This window comes from Sorex fumeus, unplaced genomic scaffold (genome assembly GCF_029834395.1).
Source record: "Sorex fumeus unplaced genomic scaffold, SorFum_2.1 ptg000044l, whole genome shotgun sequence".
Classification (NCBI taxonomy): domain Eukaryota; kingdom Metazoa; phylum Chordata; class Mammalia; order Eulipotyphla; family Soricidae; genus Sorex; species Sorex fumeus.
Genome location: NW_026606101.1, coordinates 31,054,045 through 31,076,088, shown reverse-complemented (window position 1 = coordinate 31,076,088; position 22,044 = coordinate 31,054,045). Strand labels below are relative to the sequence as shown.

Here is a 22,044-nt window from a genome sequence, read left to right as displayed (position 1 = left end):
GATGACATCGTTCTAATAACAACAAATATTAACCAAGCAGCACAAATGCTGGCAGACTTCAACCATGAGTGTGGAAAGGTCGGACTGCAGCTGAATCTCACGAAGACAATATTCATGAGAAACGAACTAGTCCCTAACATTCCATTAGCTCTCAATGGAATGAACATCTCTGAATACAGTGGTTATGTGTACCTAGGTCAAGAACTCAACATGACAAATGACTGGGCACCTGAGCTGTGCAGGAGGAAGAGAGTGGCATGGAATGCCTTCAAGAGCATTGAAAAAGTTGTTAAGAGGATGAAGAACCTCTGGCTCTGGGCACATCTTTTTGACTCCACCGTACTTCCTGCACTAACATACGCCCCAGAGACCTGAGCCCTACAAAAACAGGATGAGAATGCTATTTTGGTCACCCAAAGAGGAAAAGAAAGAGCTATGCATGGAGCATCACTCTTTAGTCAACTGAGATAAGGAATCCGGAGTTCTGACCTCTGTCAATGATCAGGGTCACTGCCTTGTCTGCAAAGGTGTCAAAAATCAGATGGGCTGGACATGCAGTGCGATTTAGAGGCAACCGCTGAACTAGAGCCGTTACCATGGGGCATGGGATGTCAAAAGAACACCTGGTTGCCCACCCATGAGATGGTCAGAGTTCTTTGTTAATACCCTGAACAAATGGTTTGATGCTCTTTGTGTTCCTGTAGGTAGCAGATACTACTGGCTACACTAGCACACAACAGGGACAAATGGAAACATTTCTGGTACCCACTCCAGCAAATTGATGAACAACAGGATGACAAGTGATACAAGTGATGTGAAATATGTCAGTTCCTCGACTATAGCAGGAATGCTACTGGGAAAAGTGATCTTGAAAGTCACATATCACAGATCAAAGAACTTATGTGCCCTGAGTAAGTGTCTGAACAGCATCTTACTACCTCGACCCCCAACTTCTGCATACTTCCAATTAAACATTATGAGTGAAAAATAAACTATGCTGTTTGTGCCATGGGATTTGGCTGCTCATGTATTATTACATTATCAATTCACTAACATAATTAAAACATACTATAGGAACGTACTCAAACTCTTTCATTTCTAATGCTTACTCATAAGAGCTTCAGAGTCTGATAACCAAGCTATCTGCCTAAGAAAACTTAGGCACAAAATGAAAACTAAATATAGGGAAGTTCATTCTGGACAATCATCTGAGTGGAAGATTGAATTATTTATAGGCATCTTACTCTTCATGGTACATTTTGTAAAAAGCATGTGACAATATTTAGGTTTTAATGACTGAAGAAGTAAGAGAGGGACACAAAACTTATAAACTTCAGAGGATTGAGGATGTAAACCCTCAGCAATGAGCACCTGTCTTACATATATGAGGCCCTGGATTTGATCTCTGATATTGAAAAAATAATAATATAAGTATGACATAAAATGAATGGGAAATGGTGATCAGAAGTTCCCAGGACCCTACTAATGGTTCTTAGCCAACTGGATCAGAGGCTCAATGCAAGAACCTGAAAATTCAGTGCTGCTCAGGCCCTGGAGTGCTGAGGATGATCTAGGATAAGTGCTTATGGATCTCTGAGGCTGCACTTAATGATATCAAGGGGGCATTATGGTGCTATGTATGTAGCACTGATTGGTTTCGCATAACATTAACTACTGTTCTATCTCCAAATCCCTAAAAGGAACTTATATATTAGTGACTCCAGGCCTTTCTTTCAAATAATAAATGAATTCAGTTACTGACAGGTTACACTTTCTTCCTATAACCTTTGCTGTTCTCTTCACTACATGAGAAATGAGCTAGTAACCTGGGGTAACAGTGTGGCTTCATCCAGTTTGGAAAATAACGAGTCCACAGAAAAAGGAAGAATTTCTCTGGGAGATTTAAACAGTCCCAGCAGAGTACCAATTAAAACATACTATAGAAACTAGCTGAAAATCATCTGTTGGGGTGAGTTAATGAGAGAGAAAGTCAAGACTAAGAAAGTGTGGGAGAGGAGGGGAGAGTCAGCCAAGACAGGAAGATGAGCACTGGGATCATTTTTGGTATGCGGACTCAAGAAGAATAGGATATGAAATGATGGCTAGACTTCCTGTGCTATCTACTTGGAAACAAGACATAAAGAAGTGACTATAATTAAATTGGAATATTATAGCAGGGTAAGGAGGGCATTTTATTTCAGAGAGCAGTGGAATAAAAATATGTGCTGTTAGTAGGATGGCCCCATATTAAAACTAGAGGATTAATTCAGGGCATAAATATTTATAGGCTTCCAAGATCCTCTCTAGGATAACATATGGGATGGAGACTTTAAAGTCAATTGGATATAATTCAACTTTGGAACAAAGTGGCTGTCATTTACTACTGTGCAATGATTGCATTCTGCTGATCTTTGCAATGTGCTGGCTCATTTGAGAAACATGGAGCTTTATTAGGTTATTCTGATAAATGAGAAAAAAATGTACCAGTGGTTATAAATCATTGAAAATAACTATCATTTACTGAATTCTTGATCAGTTATTATATGTCATGTGGAGACAGTGCTTACCTCTGGAGTACTCAGAGATTTTGTTACTATAGCCTTATATGTTTTCATGATATAACTAGGAAGTAGGTTGCAAATAACTGTAACAAATAAGGGTTAAAATTATTCTAAAAAGTGCAGGGTATTAAGCAACTTCCTCAAGGTTATTTAGCTGGAAAAGATAGGCTTAAATTGAATTTCTCAACTCTGCAACAGCAGATTAAAGCAAAAGAAAATTTGAAGTTAGGTTTACAAAACATGACAGATTGCATCGTATTTCACAAATGAAACAGCTCTGGGGGGCAGAGAGACAGCAATACATATGATCCCTTGAGTCCTAGTGATTCCTGAGTACAGACATGTGTGGCCTGAAAATGGAAGGAAAACATTCAATGCCATTCTTCACTTTGTTTGTTTGTTCACTTCTTCATTGAACAGATACACATTAACCCTACTCTGTTCCAATTGTTGTGCTAGATCTAGGTAACAATGTGATGACCAAGAGGGACAGAGCCTTTGACCTCGTGACATACGTGGTTAATGTATGTGATATTTAACATAGTTAGTCACAGCTACATATACCTATTAGTCCTTGAACAATCAAAATGAAGTTGATTTATAGATTTATAACATTAACTACCCTGTCCACATTTAAATAACACATTCAAAAACATGTGAATGGTGGTTGCTTTACTAGGCAGGAGCATACATTTCCATGACTGCTAGATGTTATACTGTCCAGAGACTTGTAAATTGTGGTGCATGGGTTAGCTTTGGCTCACAGTCCACTTTTGTAAGTAATTTTACTGGAACACTTCTGTACCCATTTGCTTGCATTTTAACCTGTGACTACCCTGACACTGTAATAGCAGAGTTGTAGCAGAGAATGTATGTCCCACCGAGCCCAAAATTATTTACTATCTGGTCCCCTAAGAAAAATTTCTGTACAGATGTCAAATAAGTATTTAAAAAGTGAGAAATGATGAATAAGATGTATTATGTAATAGATAGTGTAAGTGTTTGACCTAATTCAAGAAGAGAGAAACAGCTTCCTATGAAGTAAAATGTTTATTTTATGTAATAATAGAGGCAGGGTTATGTGGGTAGGGGGGAGGGAGAGAAATTAGGGTCATTGGTGTTTGGAAATGTACACTGGTGGAGGGACAGGTATTGGAACTGTGTATGACTGAAACCTGATCATAAACAGCTTTGTAACTGTGTATCTCACAGTGACTCAACAAAACATAAATAAATAAATAAATAAATAAATAAAATGTTTAAAATGATATCAGAATAATCAGTAGAAGTTAATCTGATATAGCATTTACAACACAGGGAAGATCCTGAGAAAATACAAAAAGAAGAATGTGTGACAGGGGTCAACACTTATCTGGCTCAAATAAATAGGAAGCAGGTATGATTAAAGGTAGTCACGATTAAATTCCAGAAGGGGAACTCCTTCTCTTTTTTCCCTAGAATTATGTAGTAGATATCTCGTAAATATTTGATGTTAATGAGTGAATGGATAGTCTGGGACCATAGGCAGAGGTTTAGCCAAGTTGAGTAATATAGACTTGCAACCCTGCTCTTAACAGAAACAGATCTGATCAGATTGTTTTCTGTTTGTTTTTGGTTTGGGGGCCACACTGAGTGGTGTTCAGGGCTTAGTATTAACTTTGCACTCAGGGATCATTCCTAGGTAACAATGTGGGGCTCAGAGGACCATATGGTACACCAGGGATCAAACCCTGGTTGGCTGTGCACAAGGCAGGCCCTACCCATTGTACTATATTGCTCTGAACCTTGGTCAGATTTTAACAAACCTTTGGCTTAAAAATGAGATCAGACCCATGTTTTCAAAATGGGCCTTGGTAGATTGTGTGGAGAACTGCTATCTGAGAGACCCTAAGTTCAATGATGCACAGTGATTCATGATTATGAGATTGGTAACTTTAAAGTTTCTCCAGTATCCATGTTAGAAGATGATTCAATGCAACAAACAGTCAATTGATGCTGAGGTTTCTAACGTGCTAATAAAACATAAAGTGAAACTTCTAAACGGAGAGGGGAGAAACTAACAACTGAGGTGTGCTTTGACATTATGGTGAGGTGTGCTCTGTGGATTTCATTACTATGCCAGGCAGCCAGTTGACTCATAGGTGACTAAGAATGAGGGTGTGGCTCCTGAGAGTGCACAAAATGTGTTACAGTCATTTGACTAAACTCAGTGGACTGAATTCAGATTGTACATGTTTTTTAGCCTTAAATAAAATAAAATCTATTTTATGACACCTCAATGAGCTAAACTTCTAAGCCTGGACCCCAGTTAAACTTTCTATCTTGTAAAACTAGACCAAACAATGCCCGGTCTTAGCAATGTGAAAAAAAAAAAAAACAAGAAGTCTTCCTACCCAGAAACAGAGAAATGTGTCCATGATTCAGTTGTTCTTTCCTTGTTTATTCAGATTAGGCTCTATGATTTCCTTTGCCTATTCTTCTTGTATCTGTTTTTATCTTTCTCTCTCCATTAACCCATGCATGTCGAGTATATCATGAACCTCTTGGTTCACCTTTTAAGGCTAGTAATGACTCTACCTACTCTATTCTTTCTCTCTGACCCAGACCCAGGCATCTTAAACCATAATAATTTCTGAGCCCAAAGTAATTTATATTTACAAGCTATAAGTGATATCATTAACATAAACACTGGTATTAGAATGAACAAAAAACCTTTTATAACTTTTTATTTCAGACTTTGACTTAATTTCTCAGTCTACCAGATTGAATACTTCTATTTGTTTCTGCCTATAAGCACTCACTGTGGTGTTTCTGAGAGGGAATTAAAGGGAAACATGGTCCCTTAGCAAAAATGCCGGCCCCTTTTATAAAAGAATTAAACAACTCAGGAGCTATATGTATTATACCATTTTTCCATGTTCCACAATCATTTGTAAAGATGTTCAAAAAGAGTGTCAGACATCTTAAGGATTTCGTTTTTGGTTCTATAATGTGAAAGGCAATATAGCATAGAAGGGCTAGATACTGACAATGGACAGAGGTGTGTCTTGGCCTGGACTGGCAATTTTGAGACAGTGGGAAAATGATGGCTCCTTTTTGAGTCTCACCTGCCTATTGAGAAATGTGTCACTAAGATTCAGAAAATGAGATAGCATGATTCTCTGAGATCTGATATCAGTTTGCCATCATTAGACAAGTGTTTGAAAAGATTTAAAGCCTAGAATCTTTAGGACTAACAATCAGAATAAGTGAGTAGGAAACCTAACATGTTGCAAGAACCCAAAGTCTCTACTGTGTCATCAACTTGATTGTCTTGGACAAACTTAGCAAAGTAACCCAAACCTAAATTGACTCACGTTACTTTACTGGGTTAGGAAGAAAGTGTCTATCTCATGTGTTTGAAATGGAACTGAGGTTGATAAAAGGTTCAGAGCAGGTGATTCTGAGCAATATACTTGCTATATAATCTGCTTACATTACATAAGAATGCCAAATGAGGGAAAAATCATATAAATAACTTTTAAAGGGTTTATTTGAAATTGTATTAGCTGAAATGAGAAGCAAAATTGCTTTACTTCCCAACTATGAAAATATAATGTAGAAAGTTATAAATTAAAATTCTGGGAATCTCATAGATTAAAAAATTACTGAGACTCGAGCGGGTAGGGCATTTGCCTTGCACACAGCCAACCCGGGTTCGATTCCTCCATCCCTCTCGGAGAGCCCAGCAAGCTACCAAGAGTATCCTGCCCACACAGCAGAGCCTAGCAAGCTCCCTGTGGTGTATTTGATATACCAAAAACAGTAACAAGTCTCACAATGGAGATATTACTGGTGCCTGCTTGAGCAAATGAATGAACAAGGGAGGACAGTGCTACAGTGCTACTGAGACTCCTAAAGTAGTGTTTTTATTTATTTTTTATTATTAATTTTTTCTTCTTGGTTCACAATCTGCGATGCACAGGAAATGTTACTGGCTCGTGCACTAGGGAATTACCCCTGAAGGTGCTTGAGGGACCATATGGGATGCTGGGAATCAAACTCGGGTTGACCACGTACAAGGCAAATGCCCTACCCACTGTGCTATCAGTACAGCCCCTCCTAAAGTAGTTATTCATAATATAATAAGCCAGAGAAAAATTTTTTGATCTTGTTATTAATTAACTAAAACATAGAGGCTACAAATTTTCCCATTGTCTACCTATATTTATGAGTAGTTAATAAAGTTGTACGAACCAATAACAGTTGGAGAAATATTGACCAGCTAGTTCTCTGAGTCATCCTGGAACTTAGGATCAAAACACTGTCTTCATCATTTATGTGCATTCTGACTCCTTTTAAGACCCATGGACTTTTCATTTCTAAAATATATCAGTCACACTCATTTTATCTATTTCACATTACTGTGAAAATCTAATGAAATTATGGATATAAATATCATTGTCCAGATAAAATGATATTATTGATGCTGAAGTTAATTTTTGCATTTATCATTAATGCAAAAGAGTCGGCTACCTATCAATAAATCACTGTCCTAACTTTGGGGTTCCCATAAGCAGTAATCCAAAAATGGGCTGGAGCAATAGCACAGTGGGTAGGGCATTTGCCTTGCACACAGCCGACCCGGGCGACCTCTGTTCAATCCTCCGCCCCTCTGGAGAGCCAAGCAAGCTAGCAAGTGTATTTCACCCGCACTGCAAAGCCTGGCAAGCTCCCCATGACATATTCAATATGTCAAAATCAGTTACAATCAGTCTCACAATGGGGACGTTACTGGCCCTGCTCGAGCAAATCGATGAACAATGGGTGGACAGTGACAGTGACCCATAAGCAGACCCCGAGTAAAGGATTCAAATGGCAATAATTTATTTAGATAATCCCAGAAAGCACTAATGGAGGAGGGAGATGAAAATGGGATGAGCAGGAAGTAAGTGAAGAGTATGTTAGTTATCAAGCTTTTTAAGATTGTGGTTCTCTAAGAAATAGCATAAGGCATGCCTCAGGATCATTCAACTTGGGGAGAAAAAGGAGGGATATTTCTATTTCTATTTACATTAGTCTATAGATGATGGTTTCTCCTGGGGGTGTTGAGTGTCTGGTGGCACCTAGCCTGATGCATACTAGGGCCTTAGGGGTTTCAGACGGATCAGAGAAACTACTCCAACTAAAGACATAGGAACTGGCCCTAGGAATAAAGATGTATTAGGAACTGGAAGGGGAGGTAGAGATGGTACCAACAGGATCTGCTACTCTCATCTTGATTTCATAACTGCTCCACCTTTATACATAACCTTAATATTTTCATATCATTATAAGTTTGTTTTCATTTAGAGACTTGTTGGCATGCTGGTCTCTTACTCAAGGATTTTTGTTACATGTGTTAGAGGCAGTCAAAAAGGAAGAGAACAGTGCAGTCTCCTGCCCCCGCGCCTGGCTGTCCTCACCGGGGCCCGTTGGAGGGGAGCGGGTTGAGCTTTCCTCCCCACCCCGACCAGGGCTCCGGCAGCCGAAGACCTCCAGGACCAGACACCACCATGCTGAGACCACTCTCCGCACACATGAAGGTACTGGCAGAGGGACAAAGTCACGCGGGTTCTGGGGCCGAGATCTCCAAGCCTACTCGGATTGGGGCCGAGCATCCTCCACCCAGATCCTCCAAATTCCAGTAGGCGGGGGTCACACCCACCACCTGGCCCCCTGGCGCCGTGTAATCCCATCAGTGGCCAAGACTCAGAGACTATAAAAATTAGCTCCCAGAACCGTGCGGCCGCGAATGAGGCCGCGCGACATCTTATTATGACATCTTATTATCTCGTTCCTACTTTGGACAAACTGGCAGGCTACCGAATGTAGCCTGCTCACACGGCAGAGTCTGGCAAACTCCCCGTGGCGTACCCAATATGCCATGCCAAATACCAGTAACAATGATGGGTCTTATTCTCCTAAAGAGCCTTGAATATAGTCTCAGGGCTAGGATGAAGGAGATGTTACTGGGGCCTGCTCAAGGCAATCGACAAATAACAGGATGATTTGTGATTTGTTTGATTGATTTGTGTTAGAGGCAGTATCAAAAGGCAGTACAATATATGTTCTCTATCATTTTCTAGCACTATTTAGCCAAAAAGAAACTAAGGGTAGAAATAAGACAAGGGTCAACATTGAGCAGCTCACACTTATGAAAAATTCCCTTGGGCTATTGGTAGTAGTCTTTGCATAGACCATGGTCTTTACTTCTCTAAACTTTCTTTGAAATACATAAATGTATTTATAGATGGAACAATGGGTTCCAGATAAAAACAAACAGATAAAAACAAACGCAACAAACAATTGTTGTGGAATCTAAGAATTTGGTAAATTTTACAACTCCAGAAAATTTAATATATACACAATAAAATAAAAATAGTTTTGGTTTCCCCCTAGAGATAAAAGCACAGAACCTAAGGCCAGCTTGTTTTAATTACTCAAGGTTTAGTCTAAAGAAAATTTTACCTAACTTTAATTGAATCACTTGACACATCTAAACAATGAGAAGATTGGGCCCAGGAATATGGCTTAATGGCCAGATCTTCTATCTGGCATGCGCTAAGCCTTAGTTGTATCCCTGATTCCACATAGTCCACTGAAAACCACTTGTTGCAGACTTATGGCCCCTAAATAGCTCTTCACAAGTACTGCAGTACCAGGTGGAGCACTCAGCAGGCTCCATCATTGGGATTGGCCTGAAAGAGTATTATATTCCCAATTAAGTACCAAATAAGTCATTTTACATAAAGTCCTTGGTATGTAGTATAATATAAAAAACTTGTTATATGAAAATTTAAATATTATTTCACATAAAGGATCACTGATAGAAAAATAGATTCGACTGACTTGTTCTTGGTCATTCAGCCCTAAGAATTTAAGGCTTTATTAAAACCAGATGACAGGCTTATATACTTATGAAGTATTTATTTTCTTTTTAATCAAGGAAAATTTCATCTCCTACTAAGAGGTATTAGGAATTCTTAGTTGAATTAATAATATTTAATTTCTATTTTCATTTGCTTTAAGAAATTCCACTTGTTTAAAGCATGTTGTCTGATACCATACTTAGTGCATTTAGCTACCTGTTAATACTAAATTGTCTAATTATTTTATTTTTATAGTACAATGAGTAGGAACTCTATTCTTAACAAGATTGGGGAACCAAGAAATTAAATAACAAGAGGATTTATACTTTGAAGTCTGCTGTGTTGAGAACAATATTACTGGTGATGATAGAAAGGAGGACAGTATTCAAAGAAGCAGGGTTTGGAGATTTTAAAATATATCCATGGAGCCAAAGAGATAGTACAGTGGTTAAGGCACTTGATTTGTTTGTGACCATCCTGGGTTTTATTCCTGGCATTATTTATGTTGCTCTGGGCCCACCATAAATGGTTCTTGTGTGTAAAGTCAAGAATAATACTTGAGTACCATCAGGCGTAATTTCCTCCCTTCCAAAAAACAAAAAGGAGGAGGAAGTGATTTCTTGCATCAAATACTGCTGCCAGGTCAAATGAAAACAATAAAATTTAAGAAGATACTGTAGGATGCAGAAATATTAGAGTTTAAAACAATAATTTACTGAGTACACAGTATATGCTCTACATCATACTAAACAATTGACAAACTGAATAACTGAACATTATAATAGCAATTCATGAGAAAGAAGTGGCTGCAGGCTAACTCTGATAGATTTGCTTGAGCAAGCACCAGTAACGTCTCTATTTGTCCCTGTTGGGTGCTAGTGTAGCCCAGTGGCGTCTGCTCGCTCCAGGGACATGAAGTGAGACTTGTTGTTACTGTTTTTGGCATATTGAATATGCCATGGGTAGCTTGCCAGGTTCTACGATGTGGACAGGATACTCTCAGTAGCTTGCCAGGCTCTCTGAAAGGGATGGAGAAATTGAACCCAGGTTGGCCACGTGCAAGGCAAATGCCCTACTTACTGTGAAATCACTCCAGCCCAATTCTGATAGATAATAGCTACAATTTTTGGTGTAACTAATGTATGTCTGATAACTAATGGAAACCAATGTATACTAACTGTATCATTTAATTATCATTGCCCAGGGAAGTATGGTTCAGACAACTAAAGCTATGAACAAAGGGTAGCACAGCTATTAGACTATGACAGAATTGAAATCTGCAACCCATTATGATCTAACATTGACGCTAGTGGTCTTCCTTCTACTACTCTTCCTTAAGTGGTTCACTGGGAAGTTCTGATAGGTGTTGGGGTAGAAAATGTCATACACACAAATACCTTCTATATCCTTGACTTCAACCTTTGTTGGGGGTGGGAGGCTTGGTAACACCCGATGTTGCTCAGGGCTTACTCCTGGATCTGTCCTCAGGATAAGTCCTGATGGGGCTTGGGGATCATATGTTGTGTTGGGATCAAACTCTGATCTGCTGCATGCAAGGCTAGTGTCCTATCTGCTTTAATATCACCCTTCTCCAGTTGAGTCCAGTGTTATTCAAGGTTTTAGGAAAATGATAAAAGCAGTTTTATTACAAAATCAATATGATCATGTTATAGAATATAAATTTATGATATAATTTTTGTGAAAATGAATTATGGAGCAGGTAAGGTGAGCAGTGGTCTGAATTACTTTGGGTCATATTGTTTTTCTCTCTTTGTTGAATAATTTTATAAACCCTTCAGCCTATATTTTTTATAGAAGTTGATTTTCTGTTTTGGAGGGGTTAGGTTTTGAGAGTAGATCTTACTTACTAAATATATTATAGAATAGAGATTAACACCCTGGAAACTTGAGAAAGTTTGGGTATGTGGACTGTCTATCAGCGGATCAACAAGTCTTTGCTAGGTGGTTGCTCTGGGCTCAGCATGGCAGCCAACTTGGGTTCCCATGGCCAAAGTCATGTGTGAGAATCAGTCAGCAGTGGTGAGGTGCATGGAAGACATTCCTTCATGGTCACTGTAGGAATCTCAAAAATGAAGAGACATCACAATTAGTGTCGAGTTTTGTGTTTCTCATCAGTGTTGGTCGGTGAGGTCAAACCAGAGATCATGACTTGTAATTGAACAAATGTCAAGTTTCTTACCTCCAAGAGGTCTGGGAGAATCCATATTCATAATTACACAGACCAAAACTGTTGTGCTCTGTGGGATGATAATTGAGTATAGCTCTGGTGAGGGGCAGTGATACTAGAGGCTGGAGTGATGAGTGAAAGTCTTGGAGGAGCAAGATCTGGGGCGAGGTGCTTGTGAATGGGCAGATTAGGGGCAGGCAGTGGAAAGTGAGATGGCATTGCAGGAGGAAGGGAGTGGTCAACTAAAGCTCCTGACAAATCTGTGGGTTTACGGAGCTTTTGCATGATTTCGCTGATTGAAGTTTAGTGGGAGCTACAAGAAGGAGAGCACAGACAGCTGGGTATAAGAGGGAGCTCATGAAAGCCCCCCACAGTACACACAAGGCTCTCAGGTGCTTCTCCCGAGACTCATCCTCAGCTTTATGCAACAAACAGATTACATATTACTTCTCATGAAACCTGAAAGATGAGATTTGTCCAATAAAATAGTTTTAGTTCTAGTAGTTTGAGAACTTGGAGCCTCACACTTAAAATCAGGAGAATCTGATTAATTAGGAGAATCTAATACTATATATGATCAGCTATAATTGTTCTACATACTTTCACATTGTGTTGGCCTAATAACTTGGCAAAATGAAGATGCAGATCAACTAATATGGTTATTTTAAATAACTTGAAGTAGTCTAAATTAAGAGGTGTCAAATGTCTGAGCCCTTCTTTCTAAAAGAATATGTGAAAATACCATTCTACACATGAATTAATATTTTTCTTATCCTGGCTATCTATAGTTCAGAGTTATTGATTTGTAATTGATAGCAGTGTTTTATTGAAACACACTGCTTGAAACTTTAAAGATTAAAAGCAAACATTTCAAAACTATGTGGGTCTTCTACTTCTCTTCCTCACCATGTTTGGATTTTTTAGTTTTTTTTGAAAATCCTTACATACATTTTTCTTGTCATAGGATCTGTTTTCTCCAATGGCAACAGTAAATTTCTTCAGATAAACCTTTTCCTTTCATTTTCTATTGTCACATAGGCTTATCAGTCTTCTTCTAAGATATTTGCAATCCCTACCTCCTTTATAACTGAAAGATAATAAAGGTGACAAAATTCCTGGGTGGAAAAGAATTCAGGTGTCATTGTCATAGATAAAGGCAATTGTGGAGAACAATTTTGAATACCTCTCTGAGCTATGTTTACAGTTTTTAATTTTATTTTTGTAATATTTAAATTAAAAGGTTTAATCTAAATTTTGAGTTACCTGCATAAGATCTTTCTTCCTATTGTGTGGCAGAAGGAACTTTTTATGTGAACTTTTAGCCAGTATAGTTTAGAATCTCAGGAAAAATATACCAGTTCAGTTCAGATAAATTGTGACAAAACTTACAATATTTAAGACAAAAATTATGTATTTAGAAATGGTATTGATTCTTTTAAAATTATTGGGATGACTTTGATCCATCTCTATCAGTGCTTCCAAGGAGATAAAATTAATTTCTAGTTAACATATATTAAATAACTAAAAACATGCATTCTTTTAATTAATGAAACATCTATCTCTGAATATACATACTCTTCTGATTTACATTATTTTACATATTATACATCAATTTTAAAACTCCAGAAAATTAATTATAAGCCAGATTTGTCAGCATTTAAACAACTAAGCTTCCATTTCTGATATTAAAATTCATTTAATTTGACTATGCAAGTCAATACCCATTTTAAGCATACAATCTATAAACTGAAGCATAAAACAATCCTCTCTAATAAAGCTCATTCTACAGAAAGACATCTTTAACAAAGTTTGGAAACTAAAACAAAAAAGTGAACAAACAATTGCAACACCCCCACAATCTTTCAAAACGCAAATGTTCTCAGGGAGATAATTAAATGGATGAAGTTTGCATTCAGGAGCTTCTTTAGCTTCCCAGCACTACTCTGATTGATGCTAGGAGCAACCTCCAAGCACTGAAAGGGTATAGCCCACGGTTTCCTCAGGGTGTGATCCCAAGACAAACAAAAAGAAAAATGTCAATGCTAAAATGATTATAAAATTAGATTACAAAATAACTTTTTAAGAGATTAAAAAACACATGTGTTATTTACATTTGTTGCTTCATACCTCACCACTACATCTAAAACAAAAATTATTTGCTTAGCAATCTACAGCTTGGTCAAGGGATAACTTCTCTTCAGGAATTATGCATTTGAGTTGATAGACCCTGAGGCTAAAGGATACTGCTTCTAGGATAGCTTAATTCTTCAAGTTTGCAAATTGGTGCTGGATCTCAGTACAGCAAAGGTATTTGGTATTTTCTACTTGGACTGTGTGGGCTTCCTCCAACCCTGGTGTCTTGGTGCTGAGTGTTCTGAGAGGAAGCATTTCAAATACTTTTTGAATTTGTCTCCCAATTTCCAGGTGGTTACATTCTATTAGTCAAAAAAAGTGTGGAGGTACAGTTCAAATTGTAAGAAGGGTGGAATAGAATTTTGCCTTCAATGAGAAATATCTGAAAAAAGTTTTAGTTCTCCTTCATCTGTCATATCACATATCTAAGAAGCTACCTTATTACCAGGAAATGCTGTTCCAAGTGAGTTACCTATTCAGAGTAGCCACGTATTACTTCTAGGATTGATGAAATCTTCTAGACTTTATCTCTAGAAATTCATCCGGTGTTCAGTCTTAGTTTATATGACTCAGAATCAACACGGGGCTGAACAGAGCTTTCTTCAACTGAAGAATGGGGCTTTGGGTGTGGATGGCTAGTTCATTGATATAGTTGGTTCATGAGTCAACCATGTGGCACAGTGAAAGTCCTTGTATGTGATAGATTAGTTTTTTTAAAAAAATTTTTTTAGTTTAGTATTTCTTGTACTGATATTGATAATAAATTACTTAATAAAAACTAATACTAAATTTTTGTTAAGAAGAATCAGGGCCAATACAGTGGCCAGAGTGCTTAACTTGTACATGACTGACTCAGGTCTGATTCCTGGCTTTCTGTATGATCTCCCAGGAATCTCAAGGTGGGAATTCTGAATACAGAGCCAGGAGAGAATGAGAGAGAGAGAGAGAGAGAGAGAGAGAGAGAGAGAGAGAGAGAGAGAGAGAGAGAGAGAGAGAGAGAGAAAGGAGGAAGTAAGAAAGGAAAGAAGGAAGGAAGGAAAGAGAGAGAAAAAAAGAAAGAAAGAAAGAAAGAAAGAAAGAAAGAAAGAAAGAAAGAAAGAAAGAAAGAAAGAAAGAAAGGGGAAGGAAGAAAGAAAGGGGAAGGAAGGAAGGAAGGAAGGAAGGAAGGAAGGAAGGAAGGAAGGGAAAGGAAAGAGAAAAAAGAAACAAGGAAAGAAAGAAAAGAAAGAAAGAATCAAGCAAAACTCCCCACAACACTTTAAATTCACTCTGACTTTGTCCTTTAAACCTGGCTTCATTTTCTACTTCTCTGTGGAAGCAGGTAGGAAGCACACTCAAGCCAATGTCTTAAGCGTAGAGTCACTGTGGGCTAAGGAATAAGACCAAGAGTTCAAGAACTTGGAATTGGTTTCCAAATGTGGTTTTGGAACTTATCAGCTGTTGACTTTAATTATGTTACCTGAGTTTTCCTGTTACCACATCTTTAAAATGGATCCAATAATAATAGTATCTATCTGGTAGGTATGTTTTGAAACAAATGCAAAGCACTTAGATTGCCTGGCACTTAGAATGCCTCAATACTTGTTAGAGATCACCATAATTATAATTTTCTTGGTTACCTTACTATCTTTCTTTTACAATAAACCAACATATTTTAGGAGTTTTTGATTTTTTAATTTTTTAATGTGTGTTTTCAATAAAAGGATAAAAATCCCTTATTTGTCTGCCTTTGATGACTTCAGCAACATTCTAGTTGTTTATGAACTTTCATGTTTATGAAAGTAACATTGGTTTATAACACAAGTTTCATATATATAACTCAATATATGACATCTGTATATGCTACTTCATGATCATCACCAGAAGTGTAGTTTCTATTTATCACCATAAAACTGACTTTCCTTATTTATCTCACCCTCCATGTTTCCCAGTCTGGAAACAAACAATCAGGCTCTCCGTTTACATTTTTGCTCTACCTTTTAATCTCATATATGAATAAAATCGTAGGATGTTTGCTTTTCTCCATATCACTTATTATAATTAGCATGATTCACTCAAGGTCTATCCATGTTGTTGAAAAAGACAAATTTTCACCAATTTTATAGTTGATCAGTCTTCCATTGTGTATATTGTTTAATTTATAAATACTGTTTTTTTTTTTGCTTTTTGGGTCACACCCGACGATACAAAGGGGTTACTCCTGGTTCTGCACTCAGGAATCACCCCTGGCGGTGCTCAGGGGACCATATGGGATGCTGGGAATCGAACTCAGGTCTGCTGCGTGCAAGGCAAATGCCCTACCCGCTGTGCTATTGCTCCAGCGCCTGCATAAATACTGGTTTGTAGGCTTCTTTTAATGGAGAACAGATGATACCACAAGGTCCAGGACATATATATATATATAATATACATTTATATATAATATTGTATATTATATATAAATATATATATAATATATATTCACTTTTTCTTCTGACTGCATGACATGACACTGGGTAAGGTCTTCAATTTATTTATCCTCATCACTGTCACTGTCCTCCCATTGTTCATCGATTTGCTCTAGCGGGCCCAGTAATATCGTGAGACTTGTTACTGTGTTTGGCATATTGAATATGTCATGGGTAGCTTGCCGGGCTTTGCCATGGGGGCGAGATACTCTCAGTAGCTTGCTGGACTCTCCGAGAGGGGCAGAGGAATCAAACTCCGGTCGGCCATGTTCTCCCCGTGCAAGGCAAATACCCTACCCGCTGTGCTATCGCTCCAGCCCATTTATCCTCATAAACATAACTAATCATAATCATTTAGCTGTGATATTATAAAGATCAAGCAAAACAATTTCCATACATAGAAAAAGAAATAACACTTAGCAGCTCCTAAAATGTTATTAATGAACCTTTATATTGGGTTTTTATTGACTTTTTGGGGTTATATTTGGCAATACTAAGGGGTTATTCCTAACTCTGAACTCAGGAATCACACCTGGCAGTGATCTAGGGACCATATAGGATGCTGGGTATTGAACCCAGATTGGCCGAAACAAGGCTAACACCCAACCCACTGTATTATCACTCTGACTCCAAACTTTTGTATTGCTATTGAAAAAAACAAACATTACTTCAATTAAGTTTCATCTTGATTTTGTACTTTATAATACAACCCGAGAAAGCAGACTTTTATTTGCCATCTAATTGAACCTGATTCTATAATATTATTTTCCTTTCTTGTCTTTACTTCCCTCCCTTACTTTCTCTTTCCTTTACTTACTTTTTGTATTTCCAATAATGTCCTTCATGTCTTGTGCCTTTTTTTTTCTCTTTGGTTTTAGATAATTTTGTATTCATTTGTAAAATTTCTTCTTTAACAAAGAACTTGCATTTCACAATATATATTAAAAACATTTTCCTGGTCTGTAATTTACCATTCTGTGTTTTATGATATGTGTTTCTTTTCTTTATCTTTTTCAACATAAATAAATGTTCATTTTTTATAGAGTCAAATTTTTACTTTTTTATGATTCATGATTTATTATATGATAGTTTTTCTTATTGTTTGCAAATATTTTAAAGTATATTTTCCAATATTCTTATAAGTTAAAAATTTATCAGTGCTTACACGCTAATGTAAATAACGCTTGATTTCTTTATTTCAGTGTCAGTTGCTTATTATTATTTTTGTGTTATTTATTCATTTTTCTTACTTTTACTTTTAATTTCAATTTCATTTCTAGAAAAAATTGAAATAATTTTGTTGACAGGGTTCACATAAAATTTATGGAATGATTTAGGTAGAATCAACATTTTTCACCTTTAGGCTTCCCATCCATGGATATTATATTTTATTCCATCTTTCCATCTTTAATTTAGTTAACTTCTATGTCTCTCCATAGCATTTTAGTATTATCTTCAACTTCATTTCTACCTCACATATTTTTACTGCTATTCTCAAGTTCCTCATGTTTCTGATGCTACCTTAAATGGAGCTTTCAATTTAATTACAAGTTTAACTTATTTTTAAAAATCAACTGTTTTTTCTGATATCTTTTATAACATAGAACTTTAGTTTTCTTATGAATATATGCACAATACTTATCTTCATGTTTTCTAGCTTTTCAACTGGCTTGAGTGCATAGTGTAAATGATAGCAGTGGTGTCTAACTCCTAACCATTCTTATTTTCTCCTGTCACAGTAGATGAACTTTGTTTATGTTTCTTAATGGCATAATAGAGTATTCTATGAGGATAAGCTCCATTGAACCAGAGATAACCCATGAGCACAATCTAAATCACTAGAGATAAAACTCACAGCACCCAGGAAAACCTTGCGATTATGCCATTTCTTTTCTCAAATGTCCCTCACTTACGACACTTATCTGGCTAGGCATTTGGGGGCACCACACAATTCAGGGTCTTGAGGCATCTACCTACTCCAGGTGAAAACATGTAATGTCCTGAGAGTAGACTGGCTCTCAGCCAGCTCATCCTGTCCTGTGATCTTAGAACAATCTGACCTTTCCTCTAGGCAGATGTTGGTTCTCCAAGGATGGATGAGTAAAGGAGGACAACATGGGTTCCCTGCCCAGCTTCTTATTTCCCAACAGTTGAGCTACCTGTTTGGCTATGCTAATTTGTTCCTCCAACAGGTGAGCTCACCTTGCAGCTCAGAAAACTTGGCTATGGCATCCTGGTTTGGAAAAAGGGGAAATTGCCTTCTTGGTTTTTTTTTTTTTACCAGTACCTCCAAAACTTAAGCTCCCTATTCAAATAAGCATGAGTTCTTTTTCCTCCTCAGTAAATTTCTGTCAGACATTCTGTGGCAGCAGCAGCCAAAGGAGGAAAAACTTAAATACCAAAGGTGAAAGAATTAACAAGTCTGTTTGGTTCCTGCTTGCAAAAAGTAACAATAAGCTACACTTTCCGAAGTGTCTTGGAAAAGAATTCCTGTGATGTAAAATTTCAAAGAAGGGCTCTAGCCCCAAATCAAACTGACTTATGACAATGCACATTAAACACCAAAAAGAATCCATCTTTCAACCAGAGGCATTTCTCATGTACTCCGGGGAAAATGCCCTGCCTGCCACACAATTCCAGCAACATTTACTTTCACTTCCTCTTTTTCTTCTGAAGCATGATGAATGTAGCATGCTGTGATTTCTTGATGGATTAAAGTTTAGTTTAAAAATTTGAATCTACACTACTTTGCCCCCTCTCTCATGTCTTCCCTCTTCACCCCCACCCCTCACTTCCCACCATTAAAATTCTTACAAGGAAACAGACATCTGGTAGGTATCTGAATAGTTCAGGAAGTTTAAAGATCTTGAGTTTATGTTGTGTCCTGTCTTATAAGGTGAGAAAATTCTCTCTCTTTACTCATACCTAAAAAAACACTTTTTGGTGACTATTTCAATTAGTTGCAGAATTAAACCACATAAAACACTTCATAAGCAGGGCGTTTTTAGTTTAAAAACACCTAAAACAGCATTGCAAGGAGATATTGAAATGTTCCAATCATTCAGGGCAGGGGGACCAGTTTGCCTCTTACCTGGGCGTCTTTCACTATCCCATTCTTTGTGCAGTTTCCACTTTTCGAGCTGACACTCTGTTTCTTGTGATTATAAAGATTCCCATTGCAAACATCACCGCCTCCAGGATGAGCCATTTGTATGAAATGATGGAACCCAGCAAATTTTCCTCCAGAGGTTGTTGGCAAGCTTTAGTGCTGAAGTTGGTGAGGGGATGGGATCAGCTTTGGGCTGAGCCCTTATAGGAATCCTACCAATCAGGCTTTTCCAGAAGAAGCGTAACAGCCTATCTTTTGGACAGATCTTCTAAACCAAAACCAAACTGTTACCTTTACACTGGCAACCTTTACATTCCTTAACTCAGACTGTGAACTCCACCGCAACAAACCTGCTTTGGCATTTATAAAGGAGATTGCTCATGCTGGCTTCTTGCACAAACTGAGAAAACCTGAAGACTGCAAACCCAGTGGCAAACTGTGAGGAGGCGGGCTGGGAGGTGGAGAATCATTTAAAGACACACACACACCACACACACACACATATCCAGTACACAGAGTCCTGTAAGTACAGTTGACTCTAAATTGACATGTATCTGCTTTCAATCTTTTTTGATCTTACTAAACTTGGGGAGGGGATGTGTATTACCTACTCAAAAGCAACATGTCTTTTTGCTGAAAAAAAATTCAGAAGTGATTTCCAGGACTTGGTCATAGGGAGGAAATAATGGGAAGTTACTGTTTACTGGGAAACAAATTTCAGCTGAGGAACAAGGGAAATGTTTTGATGATGATGGTTGATAATAATGTGAGTGTTCTTAAAGTTACTGATCTGAACACTTAATATTGGTGAAAATAATAAATTATATGTGACATATACTTTAGTGCAGAAATAGGGGTAAAGAGAGTTCAGAACCCAACTGATATTAAAGTCAGTACTTTAATGAGAGGTTCTAATGCATCAAGAATGCCAGTAGAACAGAAATCTGAGAAAGAGTATTTGGTTTCTTTCCATTATTACATACATTATCACATACATTATCACATGATCTCAGGGAGCCATGTGCCCCTTTTTTCCTCAGTTTCTTCTTCTAGAAGATGAGAAACGTATGGCATGTTGTTCTCTCTGATGAGGTAGCAGGAAAACAAAACTCTGACTTTTGGATCTCTAATTAACAGGGATTGTGAGGCAGATGGTAACAGCAGTGGCCCAATTCTGAACATGTCTGGCTTACTCATTAACTCTTATGCTCTCAATGCACCAGTCATCAGCGTTCTGTTTTCCCCTATCATTATCAGCGTAAGGTAGTGATATGGTTTGTTGGCCCCTGTCAATCATTTATAGTCTGTTGAATGCTACCAATCCTACCCCACATGCACAACTAAATGGAGACCTCTTTGACTGGAGGCACTTCAAATAGAACTCCGGAGGCCAGAGTGATAGTACAGTGGGTAGGGTGATTTCCTGGCATGCAGCTGACCTGGGTTCAGTTCCCAGCATCCCAGAAGGTCTTCTGTGTACTGCCAGAAGTAATTACTGAGTGAAGAGCCGCCAGGAGTAACACCAGAGCACTGCTGGGTGTGGCACAAAATAAAATAAATAAATTTTTTTTTTTTTAAAAAAAGACCCGTAGTTTGGGTCAGTGAGAAAAAAAAACACACACACAAAGAAAAAAGATGGGAAGAGCTGAAGGAATAAGAGAATGTCTTGGGCCAACTAACTTATAGGACAGTGTTAGTACCAAGAGTGTCATTTCTTTGTAGCTAAAGTTTAAAGTTTTCGTTGTATTTTTACCAATATTTGTCTATGGAGCCTAAATCACTTTTCACTGGGTTTTAATCTCCATAACTGGTGAACTGGGAGTGAAGAGCTAAACCTATGTTGATTTATTTTCTTCTAGATTTACATGAAAGAGAGTTGAGAAGCAAAGGGAGGATGGGAGCTAATGACTGTTGTGTAATTATCTTGCTTACTTAGTGAGATAAACTGAGGACACAGTGTTATTTTGACTTAACTCCATTGAGTTGAATAAAATTACTTTTGGAGTAAGCATTTTGTTAAAAAAAAACTAAATTCTGAACATTAGGTGTTTCTAACACTCCTCTTTTCCTTTCTTTTTTTGAAATTTTTCTTCTTCATTTTTTTCTTGCTCCTCTTTCAATTTTTCTTTTCACAGGATGACAGTAACCATATATTTCAAACTATACTTGAAATACTTCTCTTTTTTGAATCTTAGTTGGCAAAGATTCACATCGAATTTCAGCAAACATGCCACATGCTTTCACTCATAAAATGTTGTACTTCATTAGCCATATTGGAATATGTGGATTGCTGTGTCCATAAAATCGTCTTACTACACCGGCCATAAAGCATTAGATAAGACAGATATGAGTGTTTACTGCTTTATCATGTCAATTGGTAAATGTGGAATATATCTGAGTGAAAAGTTTTGAACTAAAAGACATGAATTGCTATGAATTGCTATGAATTGCTATGAAAGAATTGCTACAATCTAAATGAACTATCCCAAAATTCATATGCAGAAATCCAAATCCCCCAGTGTGATGGTGAAAAGGTTAAGTTTGAGAGATTATTAGGTCCTTAAGGACAGTTTTCCTCTTTCTATGTACATCTGAACTCTGGCTATGAGTGATACAATGTTTAGTAAATTAAACCAAAAACTTTCAGGATAGACCATGACCCCCCTATGCCTGACATTTGGGAATGAGCTTCTTAAACCAGAGTATTTGTGGGAGA

General features: G+C 37.6%; 1 protein-coding gene across 1 annotated transcript in view; it reads right to left on the bottom strand.

Annotated features, from left to right (window-relative positions):
- SPTLC3 (serine palmitoyltransferase long chain base subunit 3) overlaps window positions 1-19,427 on the bottom strand; it is a 168,182-nt gene extending 148,755 nt beyond the window's left edge. Inside the window, exon 1 of the mRNA XM_056121968.1 lies at window positions 19,311-19,427. Coding sequence (XP_055977943.1) covers window positions 19,311-19,427 — 117 coding nt within the window. The remainder of the gene's footprint in view (window positions 1-19,310) is intronic.
- Between the last annotated feature and the right edge of the window lie 2,617 nt (window positions 19,428-22,044).